The 18,381-nt window shown below is 47.3% G+C and overlaps 1 protein-coding gene across 1 annotated transcript in view; it reads right to left on the reverse strand.

Annotated features, from left to right (window-relative positions):
* The window catches only part of HMCN1 (hemicentin 1), a gene marked incomplete at its 3' end in the record, with an annotated part of 484,864 nt that overhangs the window by 326,629 nt on the left and 139,854 nt on the right, over positions 1–18,381 (reverse strand). Inside the window, 2 exon segments of the mRNA XM_081325521.1 lie at positions 12,613–12,719; positions 14,322–14,493. Coding sequence (XP_081181647.1) covers positions 12,613–12,719; positions 14,322–14,493 — 279 coding nt within the window.

The raw sequence follows: 18,381 nt of genomic DNA on the forward strand, positions 1-18,381 counted from the left end.
ACTTACCACTAGGCACTTCTAAAGCAGTGTGGATGAGACTGGGTGAGATCTGAATCTCTCTTCAATCCTAACTATCTTTTCTACCTGTATAAGCTGCCCAAAGTATTTTTCCCCCTGTGGAGAGAGGAAACGGAAATCCTATCTCACCCTCTAAGAGCAGTGGCGACTGACTATTCAGGGGAGTTTAAAACACTGAATGAATAACCTTATTTTACCTGGATTTATATGTTTCTAAAATTTGGGGACCAAAAGATTTTTTTATCCCTACTGAAGATTTGGGTTTTTACTTACAAAAAAGAAGTAAACTTGGAAAAAGAATTATAAAATTTTTGGATTTAAAAAACCTTAAAGGGCATTAATGACTGATACTACAACCTGTTATTGTCTAAAAGAGACTTGGCTTGAAGCCCAGACTACAGATAAGACTCCTTCAACCTTGGCAGATATCAGCTGTGAGAAGCTCAGCTGTGTTCTATACCCAGTGATAAAATTATTTCCATCCCGATTGTAAAGCTTTTAATTTAATATACCACTAAGAGAATATGGATGAATATCAGGAACAGATTCTATGTTGAAAGCAATTCATGCAACTATTCTTATAGCCTCTGATGAAATAAGACACTATAGAAAAGAACAAGATGTCAGCCAAGATATTCAAACCCTAACTTTGACTACAGTTAAAGAATCAGCTACACAGAACACAATAGAAGAAGTGGAACAATCAAACACTATGATAGAGGATTCAATGGACCAACAAACACAGTTAATGGAAAACCCACAAAAGGGACTAATAACACTGAAAATGGAAAAGACTTTCTATATAAACCAGAAGAAATCTGAGGAGCAAGAACAGACCGAAGGGAAGATAAACATTCCAGGACAACTACGGGGTGATGGAATAATAGAGAGACAATTTGTTAGTCCTTCCAAAAGAATAACAATTGGATGGTCTTTTTTATCTCAAATAATATATACAACAACAGAGGGAGATCTATTTGATGATTTAAAAGCATTGAGATGGAAGGCAAGTTGGCAAAGAAAGAAAGCTAGAATAAGGCTGAAGAAAATTGGGGTTTGGATTTATTAGTGAGGATGTTATGTTACTAATTAAAATAGAATATACTCAAACAGATAAGATGTGTACTTTGAATACTAGATTATGCTATGAATTGAGATAAAGAAAACTTTGGTCATTTAAAACTTGGAAGTATAAATATCAAAAGTTAAATTTGAACATTGATGGGAAATAAAAAATTGGGGAAAACAAATAAATAGGATATTGATTGTCTATAAAGATTGAATGTAAAAGTAATTAAGATATATATAAGCTAAAAATGATAAATGTAATAAACATGTCTTTATGTAGTTGATAAAATAAGAACTGTATTAATTTAAATATGAGATAGTAGATATTAAGAGAAAAAGAGAGGAAGTATTTGATGTTGAAATAAGAGAAATTTTGGTTATTAAATTTAAGACATTTGGAAATTAGTAGAAAATAAGAATGTTATACTGTATTATCAATTAGATGATGTAAGACAGTGGGAAATAGAATATATTCAAATAGATAGGACACGTATCTTGAATATTAGATTTTGTGATGAATTGTGGTAAAGGAAACTTTGATTACCTAAAACTTGGAAATTATAAATATTAAATGTTAAATTTAAACATTGATGGGAAACTAAAAATTGGGAAAAACTAAATACAGGATATTGATTGTCTATAAAGATTGAATGTTAAAGCAATCAGGATATGTATAAGCTAAAAACTATTGATAAATGTAACAATGTTATTTTTACTTAATTGATATAATAAGAATTGTATTAGCTTAAACATGAGACAATAGATACTAAGGGAAAAAGAGAGGAAATATTTAATGTGGTAGTTTGAGATTTGTACTAAAGATACTTGCATGTTATTGAATTATTGATTAACCCAGCCGCCATGTTGCTTTTTAAATACTTAAATGTAAAACTAGAAAATCAATAAAACTTAAAAAAAACAAAACAGAATATTCGTAGTCAGGATTGCAGTTAAGGGTCCAAATGCTCTCTGAACTTGGTTGTTTACTCATCTATCAATGATGATGTTACCTAGTTTGGTAATGAAATGTCTGCAAGAAAACAGCCAAACTCAGAGAGCACTAAGGATTTCAACATGGTAAAACGTTTTTAAAATCATTTCTCTTTCTTTCTTTCTTCCTTCCTTCCTTCCTTCCTTCCTTCCTTCCTTCCTTCCTTCCTTCCTTCCTTCCTTTCTTTCTTCTTCCTATTTTTCCTCATTCTCAATTAAAAAAGAAACCAGTGACACACTGTTTCATTGCTTTTCTAGTAAGCACATAATTAGTCTGTTGGAGGAATATTTTAGGAGAAGTAACATAAAAAAGGTTCTCCTTGTTTCAAACCAGCAACCTTCTAATTGTAAAGAAAGAGTTATAGCCTATGAATGGTTGCAACAAACTGAACTGTGTTAGCTTCTGTAGTCACGTGAGTTAAAGAAAACGTAATTGTCAACCTTTCAAGATACTCCAGATAAGAAGCCCAGCCAGGAATATTAGCTCTATCTTTAGTGTAAGTTTACATTAACAGAATCTTGCAAATATGAAAGTATATCTTTTCCCCCATCACCTTTACATTCCAAGAAACTAGAGCGGTCACTTCTTAGATGCTTGCCATTCCCCTAATCTATCTGTGGGTTCGACTGCCTTTTATCTGACCATTACCTAGTCTGCAGCATTTCCACCTTTCTCCCAAGGCCATTCCCACATACCACTACCATTATTCCTGGATCAATTATTTTTTAAAATCTGTTTTTAAAAAATAGACCTTGCTAAAAGACAGTCTTGTTTAGCAACCATTCAAAGTTACAATGGCATAACTTTATCCTTGCACATATGGCCATTGTAGAATCCCAATGGTCACATGATAGAAATTCAGATAATCAACAATCAGCAGGCATTTACAACTTTTACAGCATCCTGCAATGTTGTGATCATCATTTGCCAACTTCACAGGATGGCTTCCAACATGCAGTCAATGGAAAAGCCGGCAGGAAAATCACAAATTACAGTCATGTGATGTCTCGCTTAATACCCACAGCAGAAGTAAGGTCATAAATCCCTTACAATAACATGATGTCTTGCTTAATGACCATGTTAGCAACAGAGTCACAATTGTAGTTAAGTGAAGATTTCCTGCTATGGATAACCTCTCCCTCTTAAATCCCATGTGTTTGTACACTACTATTCCCAGCTGCCTCCTGCCTCTTTTTTCTTCTTTAATGAGAGCAAAGCCCCTTTTCCTTTTGCATCTCAGCAAAGAACTGGATCCACACATCAGAACTCTTCAGCGATTTCAATGCTAGCTCACAAAACACCAGAATTTAACAAAAACATCTCTGCTGTACTCATTGTAGGAGAAGAACCCTATTAATCTATGGAAACCAAAAATGAGAAGGAGTCCAGTAGCACCATTTCAGATTAACACATTTTATTAAAAGGCAGAAGCTTTTGTGGGTTTATACCTTGGAATACCCCTTCATGGATTACTGCCTTGTCGTGGTGAAGGGGCTTGTGTAATTCAATGAAGCTATGAGCTATGCCATGCAGGGCCACCCAAGATGGACAGGTCATAGCAGAGAGTTCTGACAAAACGTGAACCACTGGAGAAGAAAATGGCAACCCACTCCAGTATCTTTGCCATGAAAACCCTATGGACAGTACCAAAAGGCAAAATGACATTACACTGGAAGATAAGCCCCTCAGGTCAGAAGGCGTCCAATATGCTACTGGGGAAGAGCAGAGGGCTAGTACTAGTAGCACCAGAAAGAATGAAGCGACTGGGCCAAAGGCGAAAGGATGCTCAGCTGTGGATGTGTCTGATGGTGAAAGGAAAGTCCAATGCTGTAAAGATTTTCTCTCCATAGGAACCTGGAATGTAAGATCCATGAATCAAGGAAAGCTGGACGTGGCCAAACAAGAGATGACAAGACTGAACATCGACATCTTAGGTATCAGCAAACTAAAATGGACAGGAATGGGTGAATTTAATTCAGATGACCATCACGTATACTACTGCGGGCAAGAATCCCTCAGAAGAAATGGAGTAGCCTTCATAGTCAATAAAAGAGTAGGAAAAGCAATACTGGGATACAATCCTCAAAATGACAGAATGATCTCAGTTCGAATCCAAGGCAAACCATTCAATATCACAGTAGTTCAAGTCTATGCCCCAACCACCAGTGCTGAAGAGGATGAAATTGACCGGTTCTATGAAGCCCTACAGCACCTTATAGAACTAACACCAAAAAATGATGTTCTTATTTATTTTATTTTTATTTATTTTAATTCCATTTATATCCCGCCCTTCTCTGAAGACTCAGGGCGGCTTACAAGCTTAGCAGTAGCCTTCATTCTATGTATATGCCTGCTTATTAGGGCTTTCACACACCTCCAAGCGGCATTATTACAAAGTCAGCTTAATTGCCCCCAACAATCTGGGTCATCATGGGGGATGGGAATGCTAAAGTAGGAAGCCAAAAGATAACCGGAATAACAGGCAAGTTTGGCCTTGGAGTACAAAATGAAGCAGGGCACAGGCTGATAGAATTTTGTCAAGAGAATACGATGGTCATAGCAAAAACTCTTTTCCAACAACCAAGAGACGGCTCTACACATGGACATCACCAGACGGTCAACACAGAAATCAGATTGACTATGTGCTCTGCAGCCAAAGATGGGGAAGCTCTATACAGTCAGTAAAAACAAGACCAGGAGCTGACTGTGGCTCAGACCATGAGCTTCTCATTGCAAAGTTTAGGCTTAAACTGAAGAAAGTAGGGAAAAGCATTAGGCCACTCAGGTATGAATTAAATTATATCCCTGTTGAATATACAGTAGAGGTGACAAATAGATTTAAGGAATTAGATCTGATAGACAGAGTGCCTGAAGAACTATGGACAGAGGTTCGCAACATTGTACAACAGGTAGCAACCAAAACCATCCCAAAGAAAAAGAAATGCAAGAAAGCAAAATGGCTGTCTAAGGAAGCTTTGCAAATAGCTGAGGAAAGGAGGGAAGCGAAAGGCAAGGGAGAAAAAGAAAGATATGCCCAATTAAATGCAGAATTCCAGAGAATAGCTATAAGAGATAAGAATGCCTTCTTAAATGAACAGTGCAAAGAAATAGAAGAAAACAATAGAATAGGGAGGACCAGAGATCTTTTCAAGAAAATTGGAGAGATGAACGTTTAATGCAAAAATGGGCATGATAAAGGACCAAAATGCCAGGGACCTAACAGAGGCAGAAGAGATTAAGAAGAGGTGGCAAAATTACACAGAAGAACTATACAAGAATGAGCTTAATGTCCCTGATAATCACAATGAGGTGATCACTGACCTCGAGCCAGACATCCTAGAATGTGAAGTGAAGTGGGCCTTAGAAAAGCTGAGCAACAACAAAGCTAGTGGAGGTGACAGTATTCCAGCTGAGCTATTCAAAATCTTAAAAGACGATGCAGTAAAAGTGCTACACTCAATTTGCCAGCAAATTTGGAAAACTCAACAGTGGCCACAGGATTGGAAAAGATCAGTTTACATTCCAATTCCTTCCAGTTGCTCAGGAGCCGGATGCTGGTTGATTTACGACTGCTATTATGAACTACGGCTTGGAGCAGCATCAGCGTTTTAAGCTGGAGTGGTGGAGACGGCCCTGGTTAGCGTCTGGGACGGTTGGCGGTGAGGGAGTTGGAGTGCCGCGACCGTCTTGGCATGGTGACTATGGCTGGGTGGAGTATGGACTTTTATGCCTGGACATCTGGAGGCATGGACTATTATAGCTCACTGGACCATATCCTTGAGCCCCACTCCGTGACTTTATGGGTTTTTACCCTAATCCATCTCGCTGACTGGTTTCCCCTATTGTCCTCCCTTTTTCCTTTTCCCCTTGGGTTGTGGAAGGTGCCGGGTGTATATCCACTGTGAGAGAGTGGTTAAGAGTTAAGAGTTCCCATCTGTTCCGTCTTAGAGGTGAGAGCTCTAGGCGGTATCTCTCTCCCCAGCTGTATATCTCAGGCTGCTCCCCGGTTCTGACCGTTGTGAGAGAACGGGGATTGTCCCGGGGTTACCCAGCTCTAGTGGCAGAAGAGCTGGGTTTGCAGTCTGGATATTCTCCTTCCATTTTAAGATCCTCCCATTTTATTTATTTTGATCTGGGTCTGTTTTTTGCTGTTTTACCCAATTATTACCATGGTTTTGAGGTACTCCAGCACGGTTTTACTCGCCCTCAGGGGTGCCCCCCCATCCTGGGTGCGACCCGCCTTACCTTTTAATTCGCCTCTTGATGACAGGCCCGATTGTTGGGACCCTGAGAGATGGCCGGGCAGAAACAGGGGCCTAAGATATAAATTTAATAAGAGGCCCCTGATTACTTTTTTAGCCAAATTTTTTGTAGGGTTAGAGAGGGGGGAGGGTTGTGGTTGGTTGGAGAGGGGGGGTAATCCGCCAACTGCTGTTCAGGCCAGGCCCAGGATAGATCGCGTTGAGGGGGAGCCGGGGTCGGTCATCTCCGGAGCTCTGGAGCGGGTCGTGGGATTGTCAATTCCCACGACGATAGGGAATGGCAGCAGGTGTAAGATCAGAGGGCCGTATCGACCTCCGGGAGGGCCTCTCCGCTATCTACAAGCGGTGAGGCGCTCCGACCCTCTGTCTTCGACCCAAGGTTCTGGGAGCGGGGATGTGCAGCCACCTGAGCTCCGGCTGGTGTACCTGAATGCCAGGTCCGTTGCTAATAAGGCTCCCCTCGTCCGGGATCTTGTCGAGGGTGAGCATGCGGACCTGGCCTGCATCACGGAAACCTGGTTGGGCCCAGAGGGTGGTATCCCCCTGGTTGATCTTTGCCCACCAGGCTTCCGGGTGCTACACCGGCCTCGGACTCAGGGTAGGGGTGGGGGAGTGGCTGTGGTTATGAGGGAGACCTTATGTCCGCAGGAGGCCACCGTTCCTCAGATAGTCGGGTGTGAATCTCTCCTATTGAGGTTTGGTCCCAGGGCGCAGTTGGGCTTGCTGCTCGTGTACCTTTCTCCTAGTCGCGTAGCAGCAGCCCTGCCTGAGCTTCTCGATATCCTCTCAGGGCTGGTGATTGAGTTTCCCAAACTTATGGTTTTGGGAGACTTCAATCTACCATCCCTGGGAGGAGCATCTGAGTTAGCTCGGGAGTTCATGGCTTCCATGACGGCCATGGACCTGACGCAGGTAATTCATGGACCGACTCATGAGGGAGGCCACACCCTTGACTTGGTTTTCTTATCTGGTCGGTGGTTAGATGATCTTGGTGGGGGCTCCCCAATTGTTATGCCCCTGTCATGGACCGATCATCATCTCCTGCGGCTGGTCTTCCGTTTTGCCACCCCCCACCGTGGGGTTGTTGAGCCAACTAGATGGTTCCGCCCCAGGCGCTTAATGGACCCTGAGAGGTTTCAGGCAGCGCTGGGGTCCCCACCTGCCTCCTCAGCTCACAGCTCGGCAGATGCCTTAGTGGAAGCCTGGGAAAGGACGGCCACGGAGGCACTTGACCGAGTTGTACCCTTGCGGCCCCTGACCCGGCGCAGATCCCAATGGGCTCCATGGTTCTCCGCGGAGCTCCGGGAGATGAAGCGTCGGAGACGGGGCCTAGAGAGCGTTTGGAGGTCCAGCCGATCTGAATCCGACCGGTTGCGACTAAGAACCCATATTAGGTCTTATCTCGCAGCGATGAGGGTAGCGAGATCTAACTACTTCGCTGCCCTCATCGCGTCCGCAGATAATCGCCCGGCCGCCCTGTTTAGGGTGACCCGCTCCCTCCTTAATCAGGAGGTGAGTGGGGAACCCTTGCAGGGGCGTGCCGAGGAATTTAGTCAACATCTGTTGGACAAAATCGCTCGGATTCGGACCGGTTTGGACTCCGACTGGGCAGTATCGGACGATCAGGACACGAGCGGTCTTGTCAATGTCACCTGGGAGGAGTTCGATCCTGTGACTCCGGAGGAAGTGGACAGGATCATGGGGAGGCTGAGCTCCACCACATGTTTATTGGACCCGTGCCCTTCCTGGCTGGTTTATGCAGCCCGGGAGGGGACACGAGGCTGGTTCCAGGCGGTTATATCTGCCTCTCTGAGTGAGGGTAGTTTTCCCGCCGCCTTGAAAGAGGCGGTGGTGAGACCTCTCCTCAAGAAGCCTGTCTTGGACCCGGCTGTTTTGAATAACTTTCGTCCGGTCTCCAACCTTCGCTTTCTTGCGAAGGTTGTTGAGAGTGTGGTGGCGCATCAGCTCCCTCTGGTCCTGGATGAAGCGGATTATCTAGACCCGTACCAATCGGGCTTCAGGCCCGGGTACAGTACGGAGACGGCATTGGTCGCGCTGGTGAATGATCTCTGGAGGGCCCTGGACAGGGGATATTCCTCTGTTCTAGTCCTATTAGACCTCTCAGCGGCTTTCGATACCATCGACCATGGTATCCTGCTGCGGCGTCTCAGGGGATTGGGAGTGGGAGGCACGGTTCTTCAGTGGTTCTCCTCCTATCTCCTGGGACGCTCGCAGTCGGTGTTGGCAGGGGGGCAGAGGTTGACCGCGAGGCCTCTCGCTTGTGGAGTTCCTCAGGGGTCGGTCCTCTCGCCTCTCCTGTTCAACATCTACATGAAACCGCTGGGTGAGATCATTCGTGGTTTTGGAGTTGGGTGTCATCAGTATGCTGATGATACCCAACTTTTCATTTCGACCCCAAACCACCCCAGTGATGCCCTCGACGTGATGTCCCGGTGCCTGGAGGCGGTCCGGGTCTGGATGGGGAGGAACAGGCTTCGACTCAACCCTGACAAGACTGAGTGGCTGTGCGTACCGGCATCTCGGGATATTCAGGATATCCCATCTCTCTTTATGGGGGGTGAGTCATTATCTCCTGTAGATAGGGCTCGCAACTTGGGAGTCCTCCTAGATTCACAACTCTCCTTAGAAGACCATATAGTAGCTGTGACTAGGGGGGCCTTCGCCCAGGTTCGCCTGGTGCGCCAGTTGCGGCCCTATCTAGACCGGGATGCCTTGCGTACGGTCACTCATGCGCTCGTGACCTCTCGTCTTGATTACTGCAATGCTCTCTACATGGGGCTACCCTTGAAGACCACTCGGAGGCTCCAACTGGTACAGAATGCAGCCGCGAGAGTTGTACTGGGAGTCTCCCGATACTCCCATGTCACACCTTTACTCCGCGAGCTGCATTGGTTACCAGTTGTCTTCCGGGTGAGGTTCAAGGTGTTGGTAATGACCTACAAAGCCCTTCATGGCATGGGTCCAGAATACCTTGGGGAGCACCTGCAGCCGGCGTCAACTTCCCTCCGCCCAGTACGCTCCCACAGAGAGGGCCTCCTCAGGGTGCCACCGGTCAAAGAATGACGACTGGTGGCCCCCAGGGGGAGAGCGTTCTCTGTGGGTGCACGGATTTATGGAACCATCTTCCGGTTGAGCTCCGGATGGCACCCGATCTCCGCTCCTTCCGGCGCGATCTTAAAACTTATCTCTTTAAACAAGCTGGCCTGGCCTGATGGGACGGGGTGGGATTTTTATAAATGACTTTAATTTTAAATTTGTATTAATTTATGGGCATTGTTTAATCATGTTTTAATAATTTTAATTTTTGTATCTAGTTTTTATGTATTGCCCTGTTCACCGCCCTGAGTCCCTAGGGAGAAGGGCGGTATACAAAATAAATAAATAAATAAATAAATAAATTCCAAAGAAAGGCAGTGCCAAAGAATGTTCAAACTATCGCACCATTGCACTCATTTCTCATGCTAGTAAAGTTATGCTTAAAATCCTACAAGCTAGACTCCAGCAGTATGTGGATCGAGAACTACCAGAAGTACAGGGAGGATTTCGAAGAGGCAGAGGAACAAATTGCCAACATATGCTGGATCATGGAGAAAGCTAGAGAGTTCCAGAAAAACATCTACTTCTGCTTCATTGACTATGCCAAAGCCTTTGATTGTGTGGATCATAATAAACTTTGGCAAGTTCTTAAAGAGATGGGCGTACCAGACCATCTTATTTGTCTCTTGAGAAACCTATATGTGGGCCAAGAAGCAACAGTGAAAACTGGACACGGAACCACTGATTGGTTCAAAATTGGGAAAGGAGTCCAGCAAGGCTGTATACTGTCGCCCTGCCTATTTAACTTACATGCAGAGCACATCATGAGTAAGGCAGGGCTAGATGAATCAAAAGTTGGAATTAAGATTGCCGGAAGAAATATCAACAACCTAAGATATGCAGATGGTAGCACTCTAATGGCAGAAAGTGAAGAAGAACTAAAGAGCCTCTTGTTGCGGGTGAAGAAGGAGAGTGCAAAACTTGGGTTGAAACTTAACATTAAGAAAACCAAGATCATGGCATCCGGCCCTCTCAATTCCTGGCAAATAGATGGGGAAGAAATGGAGGTAGTGACAGATTTTATTTTCCTGGGCTCCAAGATTACCACGGATGGGGACTGTAGCCAAGAAATTAAAAGACGCTTGCTCCTGGGGAGGAAAGCCATGGCAAATCTAGACAGCACACTAAAAAGCAGAGACATCATCCTGTCAACAAAAGTGCGTAAAGTCAAGGCTATGGTCTTCCCAGTTGCAATGTATGGCAGTGAAAGCTGGACCATAAAAAAGGCTGAGTGCCAAAGAATTGAGGCCTTTGAACTATGGTGCTGGAGAAGACTCCTGCAAGTCCCTTGGACTGCAAGGCGATCAAACCGGTCAGTCCTAGAGGAGATCAACCCTGACTGCTCTTTAGAAGGCCAGATCCTGAAGCTAAAACTCAAATAGTTTGGCCACCTAATGAGAAGGAAGGACTCACTGGAGAAGAGCCTAATGGTGGGAAAGATTGAGGACAAGAGAAGAAGGGGACGACAGAGAATGAGGTGGCTGGATGGAGTCACTGAAGCAGTAGGTGTGAGCTTAAATGGACTCCAGAAGATGGTAGAGGACAGGAAGGCCTGGAGGAACGTTGTCCATAGGGTCGTGATGGGTTGGACACGACTTTGCAGCTAACAACAACAACTTTGGAATAAACACATTAGTCTGAAAAGTGCTACCAGACACCTTTTGATCTACCTGAGTTATTACTGTGATTAACAAATCAAGAACCTTAACTTCAAAAGATGGCCCAGTTTAGATTTCACTTGAAGAGTGCTGGGATATAATGCAGTCACAGTTAAAGCGCGAAAGCAGAGATAATGGGGGGGCATGTTGTATAGTCCACTAACAATTGTGGTGTTGGAGAAGACTCTCATGAGGTCATTGGAAGTCAACCCTGACTGTTCTCTAGAAAGACAGATACTTAACCTGAAACTCAAATACTTTGGTTACCAAATGAGAAGACCTTGATGTTGGGAAAGACTGAAGGCAAAAGGAGTAGAAAACAGCAGAGGATGAGATGGTTAGAGAATGTCAGTGATGTAATGAACATGACTTTGAGCAAACTCCAGACATAGTGGAGAACAGGAGTCTCTGGCATGCTATGGTCCATGGGATTGCCCAGAATACAACACAACCTAGCAACTGAACAACAACAACCATACTCGACTAACACATTGACCTATTCTCCAATAAGTGGAAAAAATGAGTACCACCATTGTAGCTGCTCTTTAAGTTGTATTTGTATTACTTTGGGTAAATCCAACTACATCTTTTCTTGTAAACTGATATTCATTCAATATTCTCCAGATACACATTTCAGTATTCCGTGCAATTGACTCTGATTTTTAAGATGTGTTTCCCATTTTGAGAACAATACATATAGAGATGGGGAGGCATAGCTCAGCAACATTACCATTTATATATAATTACAGTTTACATTTTGGGAAGCCGAGTATTTTAACAGAAAAAGACAGCAGTGAAGTGTGGAATGAGTTTGTCATACATGGACTACAGTTTTTGATTATCAACACCAACTACAGTTATCCTCTTGAGAAGACTGTGCATTGTCAGCAGTGCAAAGCTGAGAATATCTCATTTGTGAAACATACATTAGTGGTATGTTCAATACACATATTTTGGACATTTATTTCACTTCATTGGGTGGTGACAAACCACATGTACGTTTTCCTTTGTCCAAAGAAACCAAAGAGGTATGGAGTCAAAAAGAAATATAAAAAGCATGGAATCAAAATTCCTTCATTTGCTTAACATGAATTATCTTAATCCTCTTGCCAAACATATATATTTGACAATTAATTTGATTATCTATTGTTTATGCCCCTTGTGTACAGACAGCATCTTAATCATGAAGTAGCCACCACTTTTCAGAGCCGTGATATGTTGCTCTTAGCTCTATTGGGCCATGAAAATCAAGATAAAACTGGAGTTTTCTGAAGACACTTGTCAAGATGGCTAGCAATTGCATCAGAGCAATGGATGGGTTCAAATATCAATTCAATAAAGCCATCTATGTCTAGTTTTAAGCCTGAAAACACTACAAAAAAATCCTTTGCATTCAGTAATAAAAAAGAATAAACAAACAAACAACTTTTTGACATTCATTTTCTATAAAACTTCAGGTAGTGGAAAATAAATTGCAGCATTATTTCATTAAGGTTACCTGAATAGTCCATGTTCCTGGTTCTGGTTCTTTTATGTTCACTACTTTAACAGAATTTTCAATATTGAGTAATTCATTCAAGCCAGATCTTTTCTGTACAAGCTTACCTATAGCGCAGGCAAAGAATGAGTATTTTTATTAGTTATTTCAGTAATTTTCTTATCTAGATTATGTTCTATGCAACAGATAATTCTGTCTTTCTGCAACTTTACGACAAACAGTGCTTTGTTACAAACCTATATATTCCATTTGAATCATGCATTCATTCATATATGGAGAGCATTTAACTTGCATTAAGTTAAATTGCTGTAATAAGGGTATTCTCGCAAAACAATCAATTCGTAGAGATTTATCTATGGCTATCTCAGTATTTTAATCAAGTGAGTCAGTGCTGGATTGGATTAAAGTTTGCAGGCAGAAATGGGCTGGAAGAGAAACAAGTTTAAATTTAATTATGATAGTGATATAATTAATGGGCTAATCCCAGCATAAGCAATTAGGAAAACAGAGGTCCCCAACAGTGGTAGGATTCAAATATGGGAACAACCGGTTCTCTGTATGGATGCCACTTCTGGAAGTCTATTCTGGGCCTGGGCAAGAAAAAATTAGCTACCGGTTCTGCAGAATTGGTGTGAACTGGCTGAATACAACCACTGGTCCCCAACCTTTTTGGCACCAGGGGCCAGTTTCATGGAAGATATTTTTCCCACAGATTGGGAGGAGGAGGGTTTTGGTTTTGCCCACTCACCCACCACTCACCTCCAGTTATGGGGCCCAATTCCTAACAGGACAGGGGTTGGGGACCCCTGTAGGAAAACCACCTACACTAGATAGATTTGTGATCCTTTGAAAAAGCAGATTTATAAACTGGGGATAGTTTGAGATCCAATTTCTCACTGGACACTAAGTCTACTTTCAGCTCTGGTTGGTTTGCCAGCTGTAGCACTCACTTAACTGTCCCAGATTTACCATAGTGATCCATCTCTCAGTAATTTCATATCTAAATAAGATCTTCATGGGGATATCCTAGTAGATTTCATAAAGGCTTCAATTGGTGCAAAATGCTGCTACTCTGTTACTAAGCAATATGTTTGATTACTGAATCATTACTGTTCTCGGTTTCTTCATTAGCTAAATATTTTCCTATTTTGAGATAAACTTGATAACATGTAAGGTCCTAAATGGCTTGAAGTGCAGATATTTTTGGGAATACCTCTTACCACTAAAATCACTTTTGTGATCTTCAGATGAAAAATGAGACAGCACATCACCAATTTTCTTCTGAGATTCCAATGCTACTTAACATGGGAAATACAAAATGCCTAAAACATGTCTAAGTAGTCTTTAAACCATTGGGAATGCTTGCCCACCTTGATCTCATATCTACATTTGAACATTCTTGATTTCCCTTCTAATTTTCTAGTCTTCCTTATTTTTGGATTTGTCATTCTGGTCTCCTATCATTAATGTTCTTATGCTTCAATCTCAGGGATTTTTTTTAAAGTAGGAGGGACATATTTACAAAGAAAAGGATAGTATTTCTTAACTGTCATCCCATAAAATGCTTCAAGAAGTTGAGTTAGAGTCATCCAATCATCCAATCATATCTGTACCATAAACTTGTACTGCTTGTATAACAAAGCTAGGAAGATACTGAAAATAAGTCATGCCTGGCCATCCTTATAAAAGGAAAGAGATTAACATCTCACCCAAAGGGTTGTGAATTTCAATTTCTGGAGAAGGACCACTTAGTGACACTGTAACTTCTTTCAGACTAGGATCAAAAGGGATCTGCCAAAAGCTTTCTCCTGAAGTTAAATGGTCTGTAGACAATAGATGAACTTTAGAAGCTTGCACTGCTTCTTCCACCCATTTCAGTACCTGGAAAAGTAAATAGATCCATAACTTATTCCATAATCAAATATATTAGATACATGTTTTGCTAAATCGTGGTTCTTTTGTTCCATGAATGAGCTCTTCACAATCATCCAACACTTAGTGTTATGTATTGAATACCGTATATACTTGAGTATAAGCCGACTCGAGTATAAGCCGAGACCCCCAATTTCACCCCCCAAAACTGGGAAAAGTTGTTGACTCAAGTATAAGCCGATCCGCCGTTCTGCAAGCCTCCGCCGCCGGCGGAGGCTGGATCCGCGCTCTGCAAGCCTCTGCCGCCAGCAGAGGCTCGATCCGCCATTTTGCAAGCCTGAATACACAGGAATACCCTGTGTGGCCGCGGCTCTCGGGGAAGCCCTGGCTGTCCGCTTCCTCGCTCCACGCTGCCATTCGGGGCCCGCGCGTTCCCCGGGCAAATCGCGGCGCCCAGCAGGCGGGGAAACACGCCCGCTCCAGTCGCCCCCCCTTCCCTCAGGAGACGCGAAGCAAGTGACCGCCCGGAGCTTACCGAGGACTTGCGCGCGGCCGAGGCTTCGGTGCTTCCAGGATCGCGCGCACCTCTCCCAAGCCGCCGCCGTCCGGAGACCTGCCGAAGTTTGGGGAGGTTTGGGGAGGTGCGCGCGCACCTCCCCAAACCTCCCCAAACGTCGGCAGGTCTCCGTTCCTCCGCGCAGACCTGCCGACGTTTGGGGAGGTTTGGGCGCCTCCCCAAACGTCGGCAGGTCTCCGTTCCTCCTGCCGACGTTTGGGGAGGTTTGGGTGCCTCCCCAAACCTCGGCAGGTCTCTGTTCCTCCGCGCAGACCTGCCGACGTTTGGGGAGGTTTGGGCGCCTCCCCAAATCTCCCCAAACGTCGGCAGGTCTCCGTTCCTCCTGCCGACGTTTGGGGAGGTTTGGGCGCCTCCCCAAACCTCCCCAGGTCTCCGTTCCTCCTGCTGATGTTTGGGGAGGTTTGGGCGCCTCCCCAAACCTCCCCAGGTCTCCGTTCCTCCTGCCGACGTTTGGGGAGGTTTGGGCACCTCCCCAAACCTCCCCAGGTCTCCGTTCCTCCGCGCAGACCTGCCGACATTTGGGGAGGTTTGGGCGCCTCCCCAAACCTCCCCAGGTCTCCGTTCCTCCTGCCGACGTTTGGGGAGGTTTGGGCACCTCCCCAAACCTCCCCAGGTCTCCGTTCCTCCGCGCAGACCTGCCGACGTTTGGGGAGGTTTGGGCGCCTCCCCAAACCTCCCCAGGTCTCCGTTCCTCCTGCCGACGTTTGGGGAGGTTTGGGCACCTCCCCAAACCTCCCCAGGTCTCCGTTCCTCCTGCCGACGTTTGGGGAGGTTTGGGCACCTCCCCAAACCTCCCCAGGTCTCCGTTCCTCCGCGCAGACCTGCCGACGTTTGGGGAGGTTTGGGCGCCTCCCCAAACCTCCCCAAACGTCGGCAGGTCTCCGTTCCTCCTGCCGATGTTTGGGGAGGTTTGGGCACCTCCCCAAACCTCCCCAGGTCTCCGTTCCTCCGCGCAGACCTGCCGACGTTTGGGGAGGTTTGGGCGCCTCCCCAAACCTCCCCAGGTCTCCGTTCCTCCGCGCAGACCTGCCGACGTTTGGGGAGGTTTGGGCGCCTCCCCAAACCTCCCCAGGTCTCCGTTCCTCCTGCCGACGTTTGGGGAGGTTTGGGCACCTCCCCAAACCTCCCCAGGTCTCCGTTCCTCCGCGCAGACCTGCCGACGTTTGGGGAAGTTTGGGCGCCTCCCCAAACCTCCCCAGGTCTCCGTTCCTCCGCACAGACCTGCCGACGTTTGGGGAGGTTTGGGCGCCTCCCCAAACCTCCCCAGGTCTCCGTTCCTCCTGCCGACGTTTGGGGAGGTTTGGGCACCTCCCCAAACCTCCCCAGGTCTCCGTTCCTCCGTGCAGACCTGCCGACGTTTGGGGAGGTTTGGGCGCCTCCCCAAACCTCCCCAGGTCTCCGTTCCTCCGCGCAGACCTGCCGACGTTTGGGAAGGTTTGGGCGCCTCCCCAAACGTCGGCAGGTCTGCGCAACGTTTGGGGAGGTTTGGGGAGGCGCCCAAACCTCCCCAAACATCGGCAGGTCTGTGCGGAGGAACGGAGACCTGGGGAGGTTTGGGGAGGTGCCCAAACCTCCCCAAACGTCGGCAGGAGGAATGGAGACCTGCCGACGTTTGGGGAGGTTTGGGCGCCTCCCCAAACCTCCCCAGGTCTCCGTTCCTCCTGCCAACGTTTGGGGAGGTTTGGGCACCTCCCCAAACCTCCCCAGGTCTCCGTTCCTCCGCACAGACCTGCCGACGTTTGGGGAGGTTTGGGCGCCTCCCCAAACCTCCCCAGGTCTCCGTTCCTCCGCGCAGACCTGCCGACGTTTGGGAAGGTTTGGGCGCCTCCCCAAACGTCGGCAGGTCTGCGCGACGTTTGGGGAGGTTTGGGGAGGCGCCCAAACCTCCCCAAACGTCGGCAGGTCTGTGCGGAGGAACGGAGACCTGGGGAGGTTTGGGGAGGTGCCCAAACCTCCCCAAACGTCGGCAGGAGGAATGGAGACCTGCCGACGTTTGGGGAGGTTTGGGGAGGCGCCCAAACCTCCCCAAACGTCGGCAGGTCTGCGCGGAGGAACGGAGACCTGGGGAGGTTTGGGGAGGTGCCCAAACCTCCCCAAACGTCGGCAGGAGGAACGGAGACCTGGGGAGGTTTGGGGAGGCGCCCAAACGTCGGCAGGTCTGTGCGGAGGAACGGAGACCTGGGGAGGTTTGGGGAGGCGCCCAAACCTCCCCAAACATCGGCAGGTCTGCGCGGAGGAACGGAGACCTGGGGAGGTTTGGGGAGGCGCCCAAACGTCGGCAGGTCTGCGCGGAGGAACGGAGACCTGGGGAGGTTTGGGGAGGCGCCCAAACCTCCCCAAACGTCGGCAGGAGGAACAGAGACCTGGGGAGGTTTGGGGAGGTGCCCAAACCTCCCCAAACGTCGGCAGGTCTGCGCGGAGGAACGGAGACCTGGGGAGGTTTGGGGAGGCGCCCAAACCTCCCCAAACGTCGGCAGGAGGAACGGAGACCTGCCGACGTTTGGGGAGGTTTGGGGAGGCGCCCAAACCTCCCCAAACGTCGGCAGGTCTGCGCGGAGGAACGGAGACCTGGGGAGGTTTGGGGAGGCGCCCAAACCTCCCCAAACGTCGGCAGGAGGAACGGAGACCTGCCGACGTTTGGGGAGGCGCCCAAACCTCCCCAAACGTCGGCAGGTCTGCGCGGAGGAACGGAGACCTGGGGAGGTTTGGGGAGGTGCCCAATCCTCCCCAAACGTCGGTAGGAGGAACGGAGACCTGCCGACGTTTGGGGAGGCGCCCAAACCTCCCCAAACGTCGGCAGGTCTGCGCGGAGGAACGGAGACCTGGGGAGGTTTGGGGAGGCACCCAAACCTCCCCAAACGTCGGCAGGAGGAACGGAGACCTGCCGACGTTTGGGGAGGCGCCCAAACCTCCCCAAACGTCGGCAGGTCTGCGCGGAGGAACGGAGACCTGGGGAGGTTTGGGGAGGTGCCCAAACCTCCCCAAACGTCGGCAGGAGGAACGGAGACCTGCCGACGTTTGGGGAGGTTTGGGGAGGCGCCCAAACCTCCCCAAACGTCGGCAGGTCTGCGCGGAGGAACGGAGACCTGGGGAGGTTTGGGGAGGCGCCCAAACCTCCCCAAACGTCGGCAGGAGGAACGGAGACCTGCCGACGTTTGGGGAGGCGCCCAAACCTCCCCAAACGTCGGCAGGTCTGCGCGGAGGAACGGAGACCTGGGGAGGTTTGGGGAGGTGCCCAATCCTCCCCAAACGTCGGTAGGAGGAACGGAGACCTGCCGACGTTTGGGGAGGCGCCCAAACCTCCCCAAACGTCGGCAGGT

This window comes from Vipera berus, assembly GCF_964194415.1.
Source record: "Vipera berus genome assembly, chromosome: 3".
NCBI classification, from domain to species: Eukaryota; Metazoa; Chordata; class Lepidosauria; order Squamata; family Viperidae; genus Vipera; species Vipera berus.